The sequence below is a fragment of the Budorcas taxicolor genome, chromosome 7 (genome assembly GCF_023091745.1).
Source record: "Budorcas taxicolor isolate Tak-1 chromosome 7, Takin1.1, whole genome shotgun sequence".
Classification (NCBI taxonomy): Eukaryota; Metazoa; Chordata; class Mammalia; order Artiodactyla; family Bovidae; genus Budorcas; species Budorcas taxicolor.
The window spans coordinates 100,459,526-100,477,826 of record NC_068916.1 but is presented as its reverse complement, the minus strand read 5'-3'; the positions used below and the strand labels follow the sequence as shown (position 1 = coordinate 100,477,826).

Below are 18,301 nucleotides of genomic sequence, written 5' to 3'. Positions count from 1 at the left end.
CAAAAATAAAAGATTAATGGAAAAAATATACATTTCTTTCTCTGTGAGATTTTGCTTCTTTATAATTGTGTGGTTCATACACGTATCTATAGAAGTATTTTTCTCTAAGCTGAAGACATTTCATTGTTTCTATTGTTATATGTACAAGAATAGATGATTAACTTTTGGAAACAGGCAAAAGAAAAGTAGGAAGTGTAGCAGTAGATGGACTCATTGATTTTTTTCTGCCCTGGGCCATTCAGCTTCTGATTCCACATAGTGACTTTTCTCAACTTTATTCACAGTACTGTTATTAAAAATTAAAGGACATGATAATGGTTACTAAATATTATTTCATCTAGAAAGTATGTTAGAATTAGAGTAAAAGAAAAAAGCTTTTAACTCATTTTGTTTAATGTGGAGATGATGAGTCAGAATCATTTGAAAGCAAGAAGACAGAGTGAGTATATTTACTACTTTTTTAGGTACAGCAAAAATTCAAGAAGGGAAAGTTTCCCAAACTCATCAGAGTGATTCCTTACAAGCTACAGATGGTAATTTTGGACAAAGTTTTAAAGATTTTCCAGCTGCTCTAAAGGTACAGTGTGTACACACACACGCATACAAACACACATACTCCACACACAAATACATATGTATATATATATCAATATCAGTATCAGTTCAGTCACTCAGTCATGTCCAACTCTCTGCAACCCCATGAACCGCAGCACTCCAGGCCTCCCTGTCCATCACCAACTCCTGGAGTTTACCCAGACCCACGTCCATTGAGTTGGTGATGCCATCCAACCATCTCATCCTCTGTTATCCCCTTCTCCTCCTGCCTTCAATCTTTCCCAGCATCAGGGTCTTTTCAGATGAGTCAGCTCTTCACATCTGGTGGCCAAAGTATTGGAGTTTCAGCTTTAACATCAGTCCTTCCAATGAACACCCAGGACTGATCTCCTTTAGGATGGACTGGTTGGATCTCCTTGCAGTCCAAGGGACTCTCAAGAGTCTTCTCCATCACCACAGTTCAAAAGCATGAATTCTATGGTGCTCAGCTTTCTTCATAGTCCAATTCTCACATCCATATATGACTACTGGAAGAACCATAGCCTTGACTAGACAGACCTTTGTTGACAAAGTAATGTCTCTGCTTTTTAATACACTGCCTAGGTTGGTCATAACTTTCCTTCCAAGGAGTAAGCGTCTTTTAATTTCATGGCCGCAGTCACCACCTGCAGTGATTTTGGAGCCCAGACAAATAAAATCAGCCACTGTTTCCACTGTTTCCCCATCTATTTGCCATGAAGTGATGGGACCGGATGCCATGATCTTCATTTTCTGAATGTTGAGCTTTAAGCCAACTTTTTCACTCTCCTCTTTTACTTTCATCAAGAGGCTTTTTAGTTCTTCTTCACTTTCTGCTAGAAGGGTGGTGTCATCTGCATATCTGAAATTATTGATAAAAATGTAAAACAAATAATGTTAATAAGCAGTATACCCATACACAGAAGTATTATCACAAAGCATTCTTGCTTGCTTATTTACTGTAGTTCTAGCTCTTATACAGACTTCTCCAGATATAATTGTATTGTGCTTTGAGTAAATGAAAAGTATTCCTCAGTAGAATGGTTAGAAGAACGTGAGTTATCTTATTGGCAATATCAATATTCAGTAGTTATCCCATGCCATTTCTCTTATGTGATGGGTGGATCAATTACCAATGAATTGTAACTATGTTTTTGAGAATGCCAAACCAGTATTTTTCCTTTGTGGAAAAAGTGGCAGTTAGAGGTTACTTCTTTTGAATTTGAGGTTAAAGAAACAATAATGTTATGGTCTATTTTATTAAACTTGGCAGAGTATTCTGTTTAGCATCATAAAAGTTTTGTACATAAGGGAGTTTATAATTTTACCTTTTCAAGATTTGAACTTAATTGCTGCTGCTGCTGCTAAGTCGCTTCAGTTGTGTCCGACTCTGTGCGACCCCGTAGATGGCAGCTCACCAGGCTCCCCTACCCCTGGGATGAGCTTATTTACTTTTCATCATTTTTTTTCCTCCTCAAATGAAAGCCTTAAAATATTTTTACATCATCCATCCTACCTTTTAACTCTCCTTCCTCCTCTCCCATATAGGCACATTCTTGTGTTTTGCTGTGGTTGTTTATAATTTTAAATTCCAACTTTTTATAGTAGTTTCGTTTTATTTCATATGTTTCTGTTTAGATTTATTTTTATAAATTCTCACATGTATTGCCATCAAGACTCATTACTCACCAATGCTTTTTTTAATCCTTATGTTCTCATGCTTGAATATCTCAATTCTGATTCAAATCTCTATAGATACAGCATTTTATCACTGTCTTCTCAGATAGGATGCCATCTAAGTATCCTTGAATGTCAGAATGATATTTCTAACTGGATGAATACTTTCAGATCATACTTCTTTAATTTTCATTGTCTGTAGATAGTGTTTGGCTCCTTTCGAGTTAAATATGTTGAAGTTGAGAAGTCTCAAGTTAATGTGATTCTTAGCTATCCTTTCCATCTGCCAATTTTTGAATTTCTCTTTGATTTCAGGAACTTTACTAGGTCCTATAAGTCTATCATTTTTCATTAATGCTTACTAGGAGTCCATTATCTTTTTCAATCTGAAAGCTTAAATATTTTCTAGTCATTATTCTAAAAAACTATTTCATTTGTTCATTCAGGTGTATTTTTCCTTTTGTCATTATTGTTATTTTTATGTTGCATCATCTGGCTCTGACTTCTAAATCTTTTGTGTTACCTTTTTGTGCCTTCTCTGTGTGTGTGTTTGTGTTGTTTAGTTATGGATTTTTTTTGCATTGAATATTCCAGAACTCTACTTTGTAGTTTTTCACTTTATGGTTACATATGGTGAAATAAGTGAATCTCTCTACTCTCCTCTGGTAGATTAATAGATTCTGAGAACACCAGCAATATAGACCCTTGTTTAAAATTGCTTAACTCTATACCCAGCTAAGGTTCTTAACTAATGATTGCTTCACTTGTGGAGCGAAACTATAAGTATGGTACTTAGGAACCACTCTCATCTCTGCTTACAGTCAATTCTTCATTTATTGAATATAGGAATAGAGCACAATAAAAAAATTGAGTAAGAGGTAGATTTATTATATGGAGATTTATAGTAAGACTGGGAAAGGGAACTTTCCAAACCAGCTTTCACCTCCTTTCCCTAGTCCCTTGCTTGTGATCAGGGCACGTTCACCCTACTGATTAATTATCTATCAATTTCCTAGGTGCTCTATGTATAATTTTTATCAACATTTTATGTAGAAGGCTATCAATAATCAATATTTATTTTTGTGCTAATGGAAATGCTGAAATTTTAGAAAAATTTATTTAAAATGTGCTATTTCATCAGGGAACTTACCATTCTAGTGCTACGTTTTACAGTATAATCATAGTTATTCATTTGGTGAACTGTATTTTTTCTTTAGAATTTGATGAGGAATACTGTCTTTATGTGTTTAGTTCTATCAACTTGTTCAGAAGCCTTAATTACTACTGGATTTGCTACCTTTTTACCTAAATTTATAGAAAATCAGTTTGGATTGTCTTCTAGCTCGGCAGCTACTCTTGCAGGTAAAACATTCTCTTTTGTTGTAGCTTTATCTAGTAATTTTATTTTACCACATTAGATGTTTATTGAATTTTATGTGTGTAAAATTTTGGGTGCTGCTGCTGCTTAGTTGCTTCAGTCGTGTCTGACTCTGTGCGACCCTATGGGCTATAGGCCTCCAGACTCCTCTGTCCATGGAATTCTCCAGGCAGGAAGACTGGGGTGGGTTGCCATGTCTTCTCCAGAGGATCTTCCCAGCACAGGGATTGAACCCTGGTCTCCTGCATTGCAGGCAGATTCTTTACCACTGAGCCACCAGGGAAGTGAAAAATTTTGGATAGCTACTTGTTGAAGTTTATACTGATTTTGATATGTTTCTGATTTTCTGATATGAGACAATTTGTTGTATGAATTTGAGAGCTACAAAGTCTATATACATATTGATCTTAATATTCAAAGCATTAATTTTATTAACTTTCATTTTAATATGACTATTAACTCATTTATGCATATTATTTCTAAATCACATGAATGTTTCATATGTTAGAACCAGAGTAGTACTTGTTTTTGATGTTTTCTAATTTTTGGTATGAGGGAAGTAGAAGGTGCCATTTTCTATTGAGTTAAAATGGTATAAATTTTATTAAAAATTATATAAAAATTGACTGGGTGACTAACACACACATATATAAAAATTATAGTTTTAAAATGGTATAATTATTGGTATAAATTACTGAGTATACTTGTATGTTTTCTCACTGTCTGTATCTTTTTTCTCATTAGGGACTGTTTTAATTCCTGGAGCTGCTCTTGGTCAGATTTTAGGTGGCATTCTTGTTTCGAAATTCAAAATGACGTGTAAAAACATAATGAAGTTTGCTTTGCTCACATCTGTAATTTCACTTGTACTGACTTTTGTGTTTGCTTATGCCAACTGTGAAAATGAGCCATTTGCGGGTGTGTCTGAATCATATAATGGGTAAATATATTTCATTGCTTTTTGATGTTAATATCAGAGTAATAAACCGTGTGTGTATGTCTAAGTGTATGCTTTCTTAAAGAAAATGATGAATAATTGGCTTTAAAAAAAATTGAAAGACTGCTTTTACTATGTAAGAATATGTAGTTTTTCTATTTAGTTTCAGTAATTGATATCATATTAAAAGTTGGATAGTTTCAGGAAGAATTTGAGGAACAACTGTTCTGTACTGAGTACTATGCTCAAGGATACAAAGATCAATATTACAGAATCTTTGTCCATAATGGATTCAGCATCCTAGGGAGAATTTCATGTTATATGTTCCTGTTGATTTAAATTTTGAAACTCCTTACGATGAAATTCTTTCATTAGGTAGATTGAACATAGAGCAGGAGAGAAATTAAAACGAAGCTAGAACTAGGTGATGGTAATCATTGTATTTACTTTAGAAGTTTGTTTGTTTTAAAGAAATAAGTTCTCATTTTTCTGACCTATAAACATGTTTCTGCCTTTAACTGGTTTGACTATTTTATCTTTCTTTGCCTGGTTTATTCTGCTTTAAAATCCTAAGCCATAAGTAGAGGATCAGGGCATTGTTCAGCAGAGTGTTTTACAGCCCACAGTACTGCTTTAATTGTTTGAATATATGTATTTGAGACTGTTGAAGGGGATGGTGCACCAGGTCAGGGACTCTATAATTCTGTATTAATATAGATTCAGATAACATAAATAGAGAGAAAAGTTTGTCAATAACATTTATCATGATTTCTAGCTACTATTTATGTCTGTCATTCTATTAATGAAAAATGGCAAATCTTCTAAAGCAGTGTTTGGTTCAGCTTTATTACCATTATTCAGCATTTATTGACTGCTTCCTCTGGTAGACTTTTACAGCAAAATTCCTACTCTAAAGGATTTTCCTGGGTAGCTGCATAGATTGGGAGACAGAACAGTGAATGAAAAGTGTGTTAGGTGTTGAGAGATATAAAGGGCTATGGAATTCAAAAGAGAGCTTTTCAGTTTCTTTAATTTAGATTTAGGTAAGGCTTCATGGCACAATAGAGGAATAGGGCTAATATATCCTCTTAAGTATACAAAAAGTTAGAGAGAGAAAGATTTGGAGAGAGGGAATGCAGAGGAATATGTTAAGCCAAAGCATAAATGCTAGAAAGTGAAGTCTAGGTTCAGGCACCGGTTTGAATGGGACTTAGGTCATGTGTCTGGACATAAGAGGGAAATACCTGGAAAGGTTGAAAGGTTGATAGAGGGTAATTGACACCCATAAACTTCACCCAGAGGTGCTCCAAGAAACCACAGTTTTTTGTATGTTCCTTTTAGAAGTACAGAAATTTACTACTCTATCACCTTGGCAAACAAATGATGTGGATGTGAGTCCATCTGGTTCTTTCTACCTTAAACAAGAGTCACTACCCAATGAGTTATCCTTAGCTTACTCAGAAGGGAGGGCAAGTGAGGTGGTATCAGTTTGAGGTGTCTGTGGGGACTGGTCATGGAGAGATATCAAGATCTGGGACATAGAGATTGTGCTTAATTACATACACATTCTTAGTGATGAAAAGACTAAAAGTGAGTACACACACACACACACACACACACATGTGTGTGTGTGTGTATGTGTGCTCAGTCATGTCTGACTCTTTGTGATCCCAGGGATGGTAGCCCACCAGGCTCCTCTGTCCATGGAATTTTCCAGGCAAGAGTACTGAAGTGGGTTGTCATTTCCTGCTCCAGGAGATCTTCCCAGCCCAGGGATAGAACCCATTTCTCTTGCATCTCCTGCATTGGCAGGTGGGTTCTTTACCACTGAGCCATCTGGGAAAACCCATACATACATACACACATACATTCATATGCATGGGATGTGTGTTGTGTGTGTAGATTGTACTAATATAGAGATAAAGCCAAGCCACAACAGAGGTGTGACAGCGTCAGATCATTTTTCTCTGTGGCCCTACATTCTTAATTTACCTCTGTACCCTGCATATTAAAGTGTCCATATCGTGGACTGCTGCTGCTGCTGCTGCTAAGTCGCGTCAGTCGTGTCCGACTCTGTGCGACCCCATAGACGGCAGCCCAACAGGCTCCTCTGTCCCTGGGATTCTCCAGGCAAGAATACTGGAGTGGGTTGCCATTTCCTTCTCCACTGCATGAAAGTGAAAAGTGAAAGTGAAGTCGCTCAGTCGTGTCCGACTCTTCGAGACCCCATGGACTACAGTCCACCAGGCTCCTCCATCCATGGGATTTTCCAGGCAAAAGTACTGGAGTGGGTTGCCATTGCCTTCTCCGATATCGTGGACAGTTTAGTCATAATAACCTTATGCAAGAAACTCACTCATAAGAAAAAGTATATGGATAAAACAGACTTGGAAGCTCAAGAAATACCTCCTTAGTGAGTGGGAGAAAGAGAGGTAGTCAAGATGCAGGATTTCTAGTAGAGTGATGCCAAGAATCTTCATCCTTTGCTCTGTAACCATAGATGATTAGAAAGCTTTTATAACTGAATTAATGAATTAGGCTTATTGTTAGGTTCATTCAAAGTGCTATATAACAGTATATCCAAAGTTTAAGATCAGTAATACTGATCATTTCAGGGGATATTTGTAATATTCATAATATTTCAAATAAATGTGTTATTAAATGTTTGATATGAGCACAACACTGGGCTTCCCAGGTGAGGCAGTGATAAAGAATCTGCCTGCCAATGCAGGAGACACAGGAGACGCAGGTTTGATCCCTGGGTCAGGAAGATCCCCTGGAGGAGGAAAGGGAAACCCACTGTAGTTTTCTTGCTTGGAAAATTCCATGGACAGAGGAGTCTGGTGGGCTGCAGTTCTTGGGATCTCAAAGAGTCAGACACGACTGAGTACACACACACATGAGTACAACACTAAATTCACTTGGAAGGAGATTGTCAAAGAATATTTCCAGAACTCTAGTAGTTATTAAAGTTTGCCATTGTCCTGTATCATCTTGGTAATCTATCTGTTAAGATCTTTGGGTCTGTTTTGGTAATCAGTATTGGTTATGGTGATTTGCATTTTACTTTATACTTAGTAAGTACACACAATATTTTTTCCCTTTATAGCCTAAAGCTGTAATTTCATTGCTTATCTGAAACAGCACCTTAAAGTGGCATATCCATCAAGGAGTTGCAATAGATTTAGGGAAATCTTTGCTTTTTATAGAAGCATATTTTTAGAATAATAGTTTGGATTCAAATAAAACATTAATGATTAAATTCAGCTATTTGGATTAAACATGTTTCATATCTACATATGTATACGTATAAACACACAGTTACGTGCATTTTTAAAATACTTAAAATATAATTTGTGTATATTTAATATTAAAAATTTTAAAATATTCAATTTTTTAAAATAAAATATTTTACATATTTTAAAAATTTAAAAAATCCATAAACTTAACAAACATTGGCTATTTTCCTGATAATAGTCCCCCCTTCACTTCATGAAATAAATGTTTACAAATATATAGGCTACAGTGACTAATCCTTGATAATAAGGAATATATTTTATATTTCTTTGTTTCTATGGTAGTTTACATGACTGTCTTAAACTTTGATGTTCTTAGTAATCATTTATCAATAATATGGGAATTATAAGAATATTTTAATTTAAAAGTTACTGTGTAGAGACTATTTCTAGAGTTGCAGGGATAGTTTTTCTGTCACCTTATTTCTACATATATATTATGAACTAGATGAGAGCAGAGATTGCAATGCTTGATTTCATGAATGGAATCATGCTTGATCAAGAAATTTAGCAGCAGCTGGTAGAATAGATTTGAAGGAGAGGCTCCAAGAAGCAGACGGATTACCTAAAATTGACTCTTTGATCACCCTTTCCTTCAGATTCCCCACTGGTGATCTTCCTGTTTATGTCCTTCTCCTTAATCTATTTCCTGTATGAACTTCTTGTTTTCCACCTACTCTTTAAGTGTCACCTTTCTGCAATATAGCAGTTACTCTCTGCTAATAGTTAGATAAATCACTCATTTATGCTTTTCATCCCCAGTGCAAGAAACTTTGCTTCATGGTGGCAGGAAAGTTTATTCCCCCCTGACTTCCATTATTTTTCCTTCCTTCCTTTCTCTCTTTCTCTATCTTTATTTCTATCTCTTTATTTATTTTGGATCTGTGTCCACTACTTCAAGGCTGCACATAATTGGAGCTCATTATGTATTCATGAAATGCATGAACCCCCAGGACCTCTCTGTACTCTTCCCACTCTTTACATGGTTGATCTTATCATTCTCGTAGTTTCAACTACATCCATATGCAAATGGATATTAAGAAACCTGGCTCCAGACCAAATTTCTTCACCGAATTTGGGACTCTTAATCTTAATATGCATTTATAAAGCCACACCCACCGTCTCTTCCCCAAAACTAGTTCTTTTCTGCCAAAATGCCAGGTTAGACACTAGGAGTCCTTCTTAACTCTTCCATTCGGTTCCTATCTCCAGTCAGCCAAACACCGAGTATTACTGATTCTACATCCAAAATATTTCTCAAATCTGTTTTCTTTCCTCAGTATTCTATTTCAGTTCTACTACACATTGTCATAACTTATTGCCTGGGGTATTGTAACTGGAAACTTTGTGTAACTCCTAGGGTTATTTCTTTAAAATGTACTTTTAACAGTGTCATTTTTCAGTCTAAAATACTTGATTACTTTTTCAAAGTAAGTTAAAGCCCTTTGTTTTCAACAAGGCTCATGAGGCACTCAATAATCTGATCCATGACTATATTCCGACTAGATTTCCTGTTACTCTCTGCCTTAGACGTCATTCATATTTCTCCATATAGAATGTAGAATGCTGTTTCCCATCCTTATGCCTTTTATCAGCTTCTCTGAAGTACCTTTCACCTTCCCCATTTACCCAGCTAACTGACTCACTGTTTAAGACTCGAGTAGCACCCCTTCAACCCTCTTACCTAAACTGTGGCTTGTTTTAAGCATCCTTCCTCAGCGCAGGTATCTAAAATGCATGTTGTTGACATCTATAACCACAGTCTATAACCGTCTTATTGTATACATTTGGTCCATCTCTTCTCCTGAACTGTGAAATCTTTGAGGATGACAACCACCTTATCAGCTCTGTAGTCCCAGTTCCTAGGACAGCGGCTTGCACTTGCTCAATGTATGTTCGTTAAATGAATAAATAGATAAGGGATTGGAGAAAGACCTTTGTCTATGCATGTGTGCTCAGTCATGTCCAGCTCTTAGCAACCCCACAGATTGTAGCCCACCAGGCTCCTCTGTCCGTGGAATTTTCCAGGCAAAAATACCGGATTGGGTTGCCATTTCCTTCTCCAGGGGATCTTCCCAACCCAGGGATCAAACCTGCGGTTTCTTGTGTCTCCTGCACTGCAGATGGATTCTTTACCACTGCCCCGCATGGGAAGCCCAGCTTTGCTGAGGGTAACCCTTTATATCTTAAAAGAGGCTGCCTCCTATTAAGAGGCAGGATGGAATAACAGTGAACCTGGGAACCAGGAATATTAGATGGCAGAGAAAGTTAAGTCAATTAATTTCTCTAGGCCTCAGTTTTCCCATTGATAAAGTGAGTATGCTCAACATTATAACTGTATTCATCCTTCCAGGTTTAACATTTTACCCGTTCCCTAGAGAAATACCCTGGAGAAGGAAATGGCAACCCACTCCCGTATTCTTGCCTGGAAAATCCCATGGACAGAGGAGTGTGACAGGCTACAGTCGATGGGGTCACGCAGAGTCAGACACGACTGAGCAACTTCATTGTCTTTCATGTTAGGGAAATACGGTAGTGTCTGGAGCCATTTTGGTTGTCATAGCTACGGGGATGCTACTGACATCCACTGGGTAGAGGTCAGGGATGCTGCTGAACGTCTTACAATCCCCAGAACCAGACCTCCTCAATCCCCACCAAAAAAAAAAATGTATTATCTGGTACCAAATGAGAAGCCGCTTTGCTTACTCTGCCTATGTTTTTTAAAACATTGACAGACATTCTATTATATAGCTGTTGTTTCTACTTCCCATCTCTTCCACAAGAAGTTAAGCTCTATGTGAAAAGGCAGACATTTTGTTTATTTGTTTGCTAATTAAATAAGCATTAAGTGAATGAATAAATGACTGAATGGCAGGATACAGCAATGCTTGCTTTGATCTGTTCATTGAAAGTTATAACGTAGATAATTTATCCATCTTTTATTTCATGCTGACAGGACAGGAAAACTGGGGAACTTGACCGCGCCTTGTAATGCTGACTGTAACTGCCTGCGATCGTATTATTATCCCATCTGTGGAGGAAATGGAGTCCAGTATTTTTCTCCCTGCTATGCAGGTTGTGCACAGTCTGTTTCCAAAAGACAGCCGAAGGTAACTTGTGTTTGCTCCGTTACTCCCGTGTGCGGCAGTATGTTTATGTGTTTCTGGATGCCCTCCTGTCTTCCTCTAGTGGAGCTATGCTACGACCAGTCCCTTCTCCCTGGCCTACCTCCTCCATTCAGAAGCCAGGCATGAAGTTTCAGTCGGGCGAAATGAGTCAGCTCTAGAGCTCTGCGGCACAGCACTGTACCCACAGTCAACAATAATGCATGATGCACTTAGAATTCATTGCTGTTCTTGCCTTAATTTTTAAAAAAGGCCCCAACCACTCCCACGTTTTATGCCTCAGATTCAATTACCGTCATGGCAGTTCTTCACATACATCTTTAAACATCACTTCCGAAATATTATTTACCTTTTTACATTGTTTTTTTTCTTTTTTTAACTATACTGTATGTCCCTTGAAGTCAGGAAACTTCTCGTATTCTTACTAAGTACGTTGTATATAATAAAAACTTAATAAATATTTGTTTTTAATTGATAAACGATGGACACATTAAAAAATATACAAATTACTAACCCATTCTCAAGTGCAAAGTTACTTTTAGTAGTGGATTAGAATGCATATTAACTTACCTGAATATGATTTATTTTAAATTCAATTAAACAGTTTAAAAAAATTCCATAGAATTTTGTTATTCTACATCTACAATCTAAAAATTTTATCTTCATTAAATTTAAAAGCCTTGGGAAAAATAATATTCACATTACTAGTATTACATAATAGGTTATGTTATATATTAACAGATAATGTGATAACTTTGAAAAGATCTGAGGAAAATATATGATACAAAAGACTATAATGAATAAGATACGTAAGAATTATATGACAAAACAGCACAGTCTTGGTTATTTGAAATATGGATTAGTGATATGGCATTCTTTTTTTTCCTATATGAAGATAAGTTTAAGATCACAAAATTACTTCATATTTCTTTTAAATATAAATTTATTTATTTTAATTGGAGGTTATGGTACTATAGACCAGTTAGACCTAATTGATATCTATAGGACATTTTACCCCAAAACAATGATTCATATTTCTTTTAGCACTAACATGGATATCTGTGTGTGTGTGGTTATACATATTTATATGTTCATATATACACACACATAAATATGTCTGTGCATATGTGTACATATCTAATGATTTTGTGTGTGATAAATACATTGAGCATTTATCTCAGGAGAGATGTAGGATTTCATTTTCCTGCTGGGAGTAAACTAGAATGTGAGAAAGAATATGCATTTTTTTTCATATTATCTAGCTTCAGTTCAGTTCAGTCGCTCAGTCGTGTCTGACTCTGCAACCCCGTGAACTGCAGCACGCCAGGCTTCCCTGTCCATCACCAACTCCTGGAGCTTACTAGATTTAAAAATAGTTTAAATTTTGCTTACTAGATTTAAAAATAGTTGTCTAAGAATATTGAAAATATGGCAGAAAAAATGTGATAAATCATAGCAGATTTCATAGACTTCATTGACATGTGCAGTTTTAATCCTTGGAATAAAACTAATTAATTAGATCACTACCATAAAGTTCCTATAAAAACTTAGGAAAGACATCAGGAAGATTTTTAAAGTCCCAGAACTGAGGGTTATCATACCTTCAAATCTGTGGACATCTGGGGAGGCTTTAGTTTCAAAACAGGTTGAAAAATTTAGGTATTTGTGTCAGTTATAAAGAATCAAATTCCACAAGTGAGCATGGTACATATCATAGATTCAGAACTATCTAGAAGGTAAACGGTTCCTTTGAGAAGCAGATAAGTAGGTAGCTTTTTCCTGTATATTAAAATAATCAAAAAATTTCCATAAGTGCTACTGATTAACTTCAATTAGAAGATTATGACAAAGAATTAAATTGTTGGAAGGGTTTTATCCACATATCAAAATGTATAGACACAAATAACATCCTGCACAAGGAAACCAAAATAAATGAATAAATAAATAAGTAAATAAATAAAAAATTCTAATACCCAGAGCACACCTGAAATGGTATTGGTCATTTTGACATGGTTAATTCAATATTTGTATTTGTCAGCAAATATTGTCATTACCGTTTTAAACAGTAAATTGTCTTCTAGGGATTGTTTTAGAAAAACAAGTTAGTTTGACTTCCAAATTTTCTATTTTCCAAAAAAACCAGTTCGTCCTGGTTTTTTTATGCCCAGATAATCCATGTAACAACTCATTTTTTTCACTGGATTTTTTAAATGAAATATTTTAGATAGGCAAAAATGCATTGATAATAATGTAATAAAGAACTGTACACGTTTGTTCACAGAAATAGAATATATTTCGTACCAGTGGTCTAAATGACAGAAACAGATGTTAACTAACAGCTAGCTAGTAATAGGCAACTGTATATTTTTTTATGTAAGGGAGTTGTAAAAATTCATTAGGATAGAAAATACTGTTTTCAGTTTTTCTTCTTAATATTTCTAAAGGCTCCATTATTTCATTATTTGGTATATCTGGTTGCTGAGTCCATAACAGTCATTTTAGGAATGCCACCTCCACATCTGGGTTTCCTGAATCAGTCCCAGGGGTTTCTGGCCTTCGGGGCAATAGAAGCGCTGATTCACCTTGACTTCTCTAGCTCTGCTCTGACTGTACTGTGGCCTTAAACATAGCAAAAGATTTATAGTGAGGATAAAGTTGAGATGTAAAAAGCCTTTGCAAAATGATTGTGCCTCACTTTTCATACACCTGAATTATTTTCCTACAAAAGCAATACTTATGATTTTTAAAACATTTTACTTTCCAACACATCATGCTATTATAGTATACATGTATATATATGTGTATATGTGTATACATATATTAACTAGTTAATTTTTTATATGTAAAATAGCCTTTAGGATAATGTAATAACTTCCGTTTTTTGTTTATGGTAAATATGTCACCTTAAGAGGGATACAATTTGCTTTTTTCAGAAAATTACAGTAAAAAGTTCTGTTGAAAGCAGTATTTTTTTTCCCAAACTCTTGTGATGTATTATTTAATTTTACTGTGGCAATGGTTAAAATTATATTGTGTTCATTCTTTCAAGCTAGCATAGACAGTGAGATTGTCACAATGCATGCTTTTCTTTGTGTCATAGTAATGGAAAAGAAGAAAATTAGCAGGAAAACTGTTTGAGCAATTGAATAGTTCTATTGAAAGTAGTCTAGAATGTGTGTGTGTGTGAGCACTCCATTGTGTCTGACTGTTTGTGACCCCATGGATTGTAGCCCACCAGGCTTCTCTGTCCATGGGATTCTCCAGGGAAGGATACTGGGGTGGGTTGCCATTCCCTCTCCAGAGGATCTTCCCGACCCAGGGATTGAATCTGGGTTTCCAGCATTGCAGGCAGATTCTTTACCATCTGAGTCACCAGGGAAGCCCCCTAGATCATCTAATAGTTATATTCTTGTCAATTTGTCTTATAAGACATGAATCAACACCAGATTACAAATTAAAATCATAGACACATAAGTCAAATACAGAGTATTCTACTTTGTAAGTATGGTCCCTTGTTTTCACTTGCTTAATTTCTTAAGGGCGATTACTGTTTCTCATCACTGTTTTTGAATTAAGATTGTATAAGAGTGTTTGCCATATCTAGAAATCACTTAATTTGCAATGATAAAATATGTTTTCAAGATAAGCACTTTCCATATGTTTATGTCTAATATTTCTAGGTATATTATAACTGTTCATGTATTGAAGGGGAAATTGATATAACACCTACTCCATCAAGTGTTAGTCTTGAAGCTCAAGCTGGAAAGTGTTCAAGTCAATGTAAAAACTTGCCCCCATTCCTTGGCATTTTCTTTGCTGCAATAGTTTTTACCTTCATGGCTGGTACTCCTATAACTGTGTCCATCCTAAGGTATGTGTTACATTGTGAAATTTGCTATCCCTAAGGCAACATGTTGAATGAAAAAGAAAATGGACTCAGGGATGCATTTGGGGTTTATATTGACTTTTGGTTCCAGTACTAATTCAGCCCTCACTAGATCATTAGTTCTATGGCATTGGAAGAGCTACCTCATTGAACCCGAGATGTTTGAGGCTTTAATGAGATCACGGTTGTGAAAGTGTCTTAACGTTACCTGCTTGACATCTGTTCAATGCTATTTTCTCTGCTCCTGTAATGAGGCTTCAGTTGTAAGCTGGGGTCATGATCAATTGTATTTCAGTATGATGGAAATGGCAGTGCGTTCCACATGTCAGAATCAGAATGACGGGCATTCTGCCTTATACAGTAGGTGCTGTTATAGTAAACCTTCCCATAAACAGTAAAAACGCTGCCTGTCGCCGGGCTCTTCACAGTGTTGCACGGTCTCATTGCCTCTCCCTTCTTTTTGTGTGCGTGTTAGTTAGTCATTCAGTTGTGTCCGCCTCTTTTATTTTACTTAATTTACTTTTTTAATTGAAGGATAATTGCTTTACAGAATTGTGTTGTTTTCTGTCGAACATCAACACAAATCAGCCATAGGTGTACATATATCCCCTCCGTCTTGAACCTCCTCTTTGTGACCCCATGGACTGTAGCCCCCCAGGCTCCTCTGTTCATGGGATTTTCCAGGCAAGAGTACTGGAGTGTGTTGCCTTTCCCTTCTCCAGGGGATCTTCCCAACCCAGGGATTGAACCCAAGTCTCCTGCATTGGGATGTGGATTCTTTATCATCTGAGCTATAAAATAGTTCCTGTTTGCCCTTTTATAAGCTCGTCAGCCTTTCTTTTATATTTCCTAACAAACTAGTTTTTTTCCCTCTTCAGTCTTTGCATCTTGATACTCAGTCACTACCTTTCCACATAGTTTTTGACAAATGGAAACTTTAGAGATTTTGTCTAAAAACATTAAGTTGTCTGTTAATATTACACCTATTTTATCTATGTCACGATTTACCTACATATTTGTTTTTTAAAGACTGCTTGATCTCCTTTATCTCCTGTCTAACTCTCTTGTGTGCTAACATCACATCTCGTCCATCTTTGAGAGTTATTACTGAAAAGACTTATTGTGGAATCAAATTGAGTATCAAAAACTGTTTTACACTGACTCTAATTTGTAACTGTAACTCACAGGTATAATTTCTGTCTCAATGTTAGTAAGAGAGTAAGAATTATTTGCTTGCAACTTAAGTCATGTGACTTGTAACATACAGAATAATCAAATAGTCAAGAAGAAATAGTCTGGTTAATGAATGTCCTTTCTCCTTTATGTTTGGTGTTATTCCTACATATTCTGTATATTTGTTAAAACTCATTTGACTCTTTTTGGTATTATTTGCACTATTTTAGTTTAGATAAAATTTTTCTTCTCTTACAGTTCTAGAAAGGTTGACCTGTATATAAGCTGTTATAAATAATTGTTTACTTCTTGTGTATAATGTTTACTTTAATCTGGAAATGCTAAGCTCATATAAAAATGAATTTTCTCAAAGAGTAAATATACTATACAACTATTTTTTGTTTCCTATGCATTAAATATCTCCAGGTGTGTTAATCAAAGGCAGCGATCTCTAGCATTGGGAATACAGTGTACATTGCTTCGATTATTAGGTATGTCATTTTTCTAAGGGCATTGGTAACTGCTGACTATTTTTATTCCTTACTGTTATTAATTTATTTACTTATAATATGTGCCAATAAAACAATTAGTTTATTTGCAATGGACAACTACATAATTGTCTTTGAACAAAACTATCTTCCACTATTCAAGATGTAGTATTTATATATCACATAAAAAGATATAGACTTTACTTTTTACCTGATTGATTCCCTATTGTTTCCAATTCTGTCGCAAATATAACCCTAAAGGGTATATTATATTTATTTAAAATACGACATATGATCACCAGCACATTTCTAATAGAGCACAGTAAAAGACAAATTTTTTGTTTATTGACATAAAACCTACTACCAACATAAATTATAATAAAATATTATTTATAGTCATTGTAATTCCTTTTTCTCCCTGTATTTAACTTCATTTGGGACATAATCTTGCATTAGCAGTGAAAAATAATGAGTTTGTATGTTTCAATAAAAACTGCACTGTAAATATTGTGTCTAGTTAAAAATTGATGAAAGAAATAACTTAAGCCCCCCAAAATTTAAGATTCCAGATATAAGAAGAATAATAAGACAGAAACATGTCTTACACATAATTAATTGTGTGTATAATTTTACATATAATATTATACACATAATATTACGATTGTTTATAAAAACAAAAACCAAAAGCATGGAACATTAGAGATCCCCTAGACTGATTTTCCCCTTTTTTAGATGAATAAATTAAGGACCTGAGAGATTCAGGGATTTGCCTGTAGTTGCACAATTAATGGTGAACTCAACATGTTAGTGTGAACGTGTTTGTGCATGTACACTCCCATGCACATACATGTCAGTGTATGTATGTATATACAGTATATATATATATGTATACTCAAACATCCATATTAGTTTACATGCACACACACACGTATCAGTTCAGTCGCTCAGTCGTGTCCGACTCTTTGTGACCCCATGAATCGCAGCACGCCAGACCTCCCTGTCCATCACCAACTCCCAGAGTTCACTCAGACTCACGTCCATTGAGTCAGTGATGCCATCCAGCCATCTCATCCTCTGTCATCCTCTTCTCCTCCTGCCCCTAATCCCTCCCAGCATCAGAGTCTTTTCCAATGAGTCAACTCTTCGCATAAGGTGGCCAAAGTACTGCAGTTTCAGCTTTAGCATCATTCCTTCCAAAGAAATCCCAGGGCTGATCTCCTTCAGAATGGACTGGTTGGATCTCCTTGCAGTCCAAGGGACTCTCAAGAGTCTTCTCCAACACCACAGTTCAAAAGCATCAATTCTTCGGCACTCAGCCTTCTTCACAGTCCAACTCTCACATCCATACATGACCACAGGAAAAACCATAGCCTTGACTAGACAGACATTAGTCATCAAAGTAATGTCTCTGCTCTTGAATATGCTCTCTAGATTGGTCATAACTTTTCTTCCAAGGAGTAAGCATCTTTTAATTTCATGGCTGTAATCACCATCTGCAGTGATTTTGGAGCCCCAAAAAAACAAAGTCTGACACTGTTTCCACTGTTTCCCCATCTATTTCCCATGAAGTGATGGGACCAGATGCCATGATCTTCGTTTTCTGAATGTTGAGCTTTAAGCCAACTTTTTCACTCTCCACTTTCAGTTTCGTCAAGAGGCTTTTGTGTTCCTCTTCACTTTCTGCCATAAGGGTGGTGTCATCTGCATATCTGAGGTTATTGATATTTCTCCTGGCAATCTTGATTCCAGCTTATGCTTCTTCCAGCCA

General features: G+C 35.9%; 1 protein-coding gene across 1 annotated transcript in view; it reads left to right on the top strand.

Annotated features, from left to right (window-relative positions):
- SLCO4C1 (solute carrier organic anion transporter family member 4C1) overlaps positions 1-18,301 on the top strand; it is an 87,784-nt gene that overhangs the window by 66,338 nt on the left and 3,145 nt on the right. The window contains exons 6-11 of the mRNA XM_052643957.1: positions 465-577; positions 3,468-3,612; positions 4,373-4,568; positions 10,818-10,971; positions 14,667-14,857; positions 16,472-16,536. Of these exons, the coding sequence (XP_052499917.1) occupies positions 465-577; positions 3,468-3,612; positions 4,373-4,568; positions 10,818-10,971; positions 14,667-14,857; positions 16,472-16,536 (864 nt within the window). The remainder of the gene's footprint in view (positions 1-464; positions 578-3,467; positions 3,613-4,372; positions 4,569-10,817; positions 10,972-14,666; positions 14,858-16,471; positions 16,537-18,301) is intronic.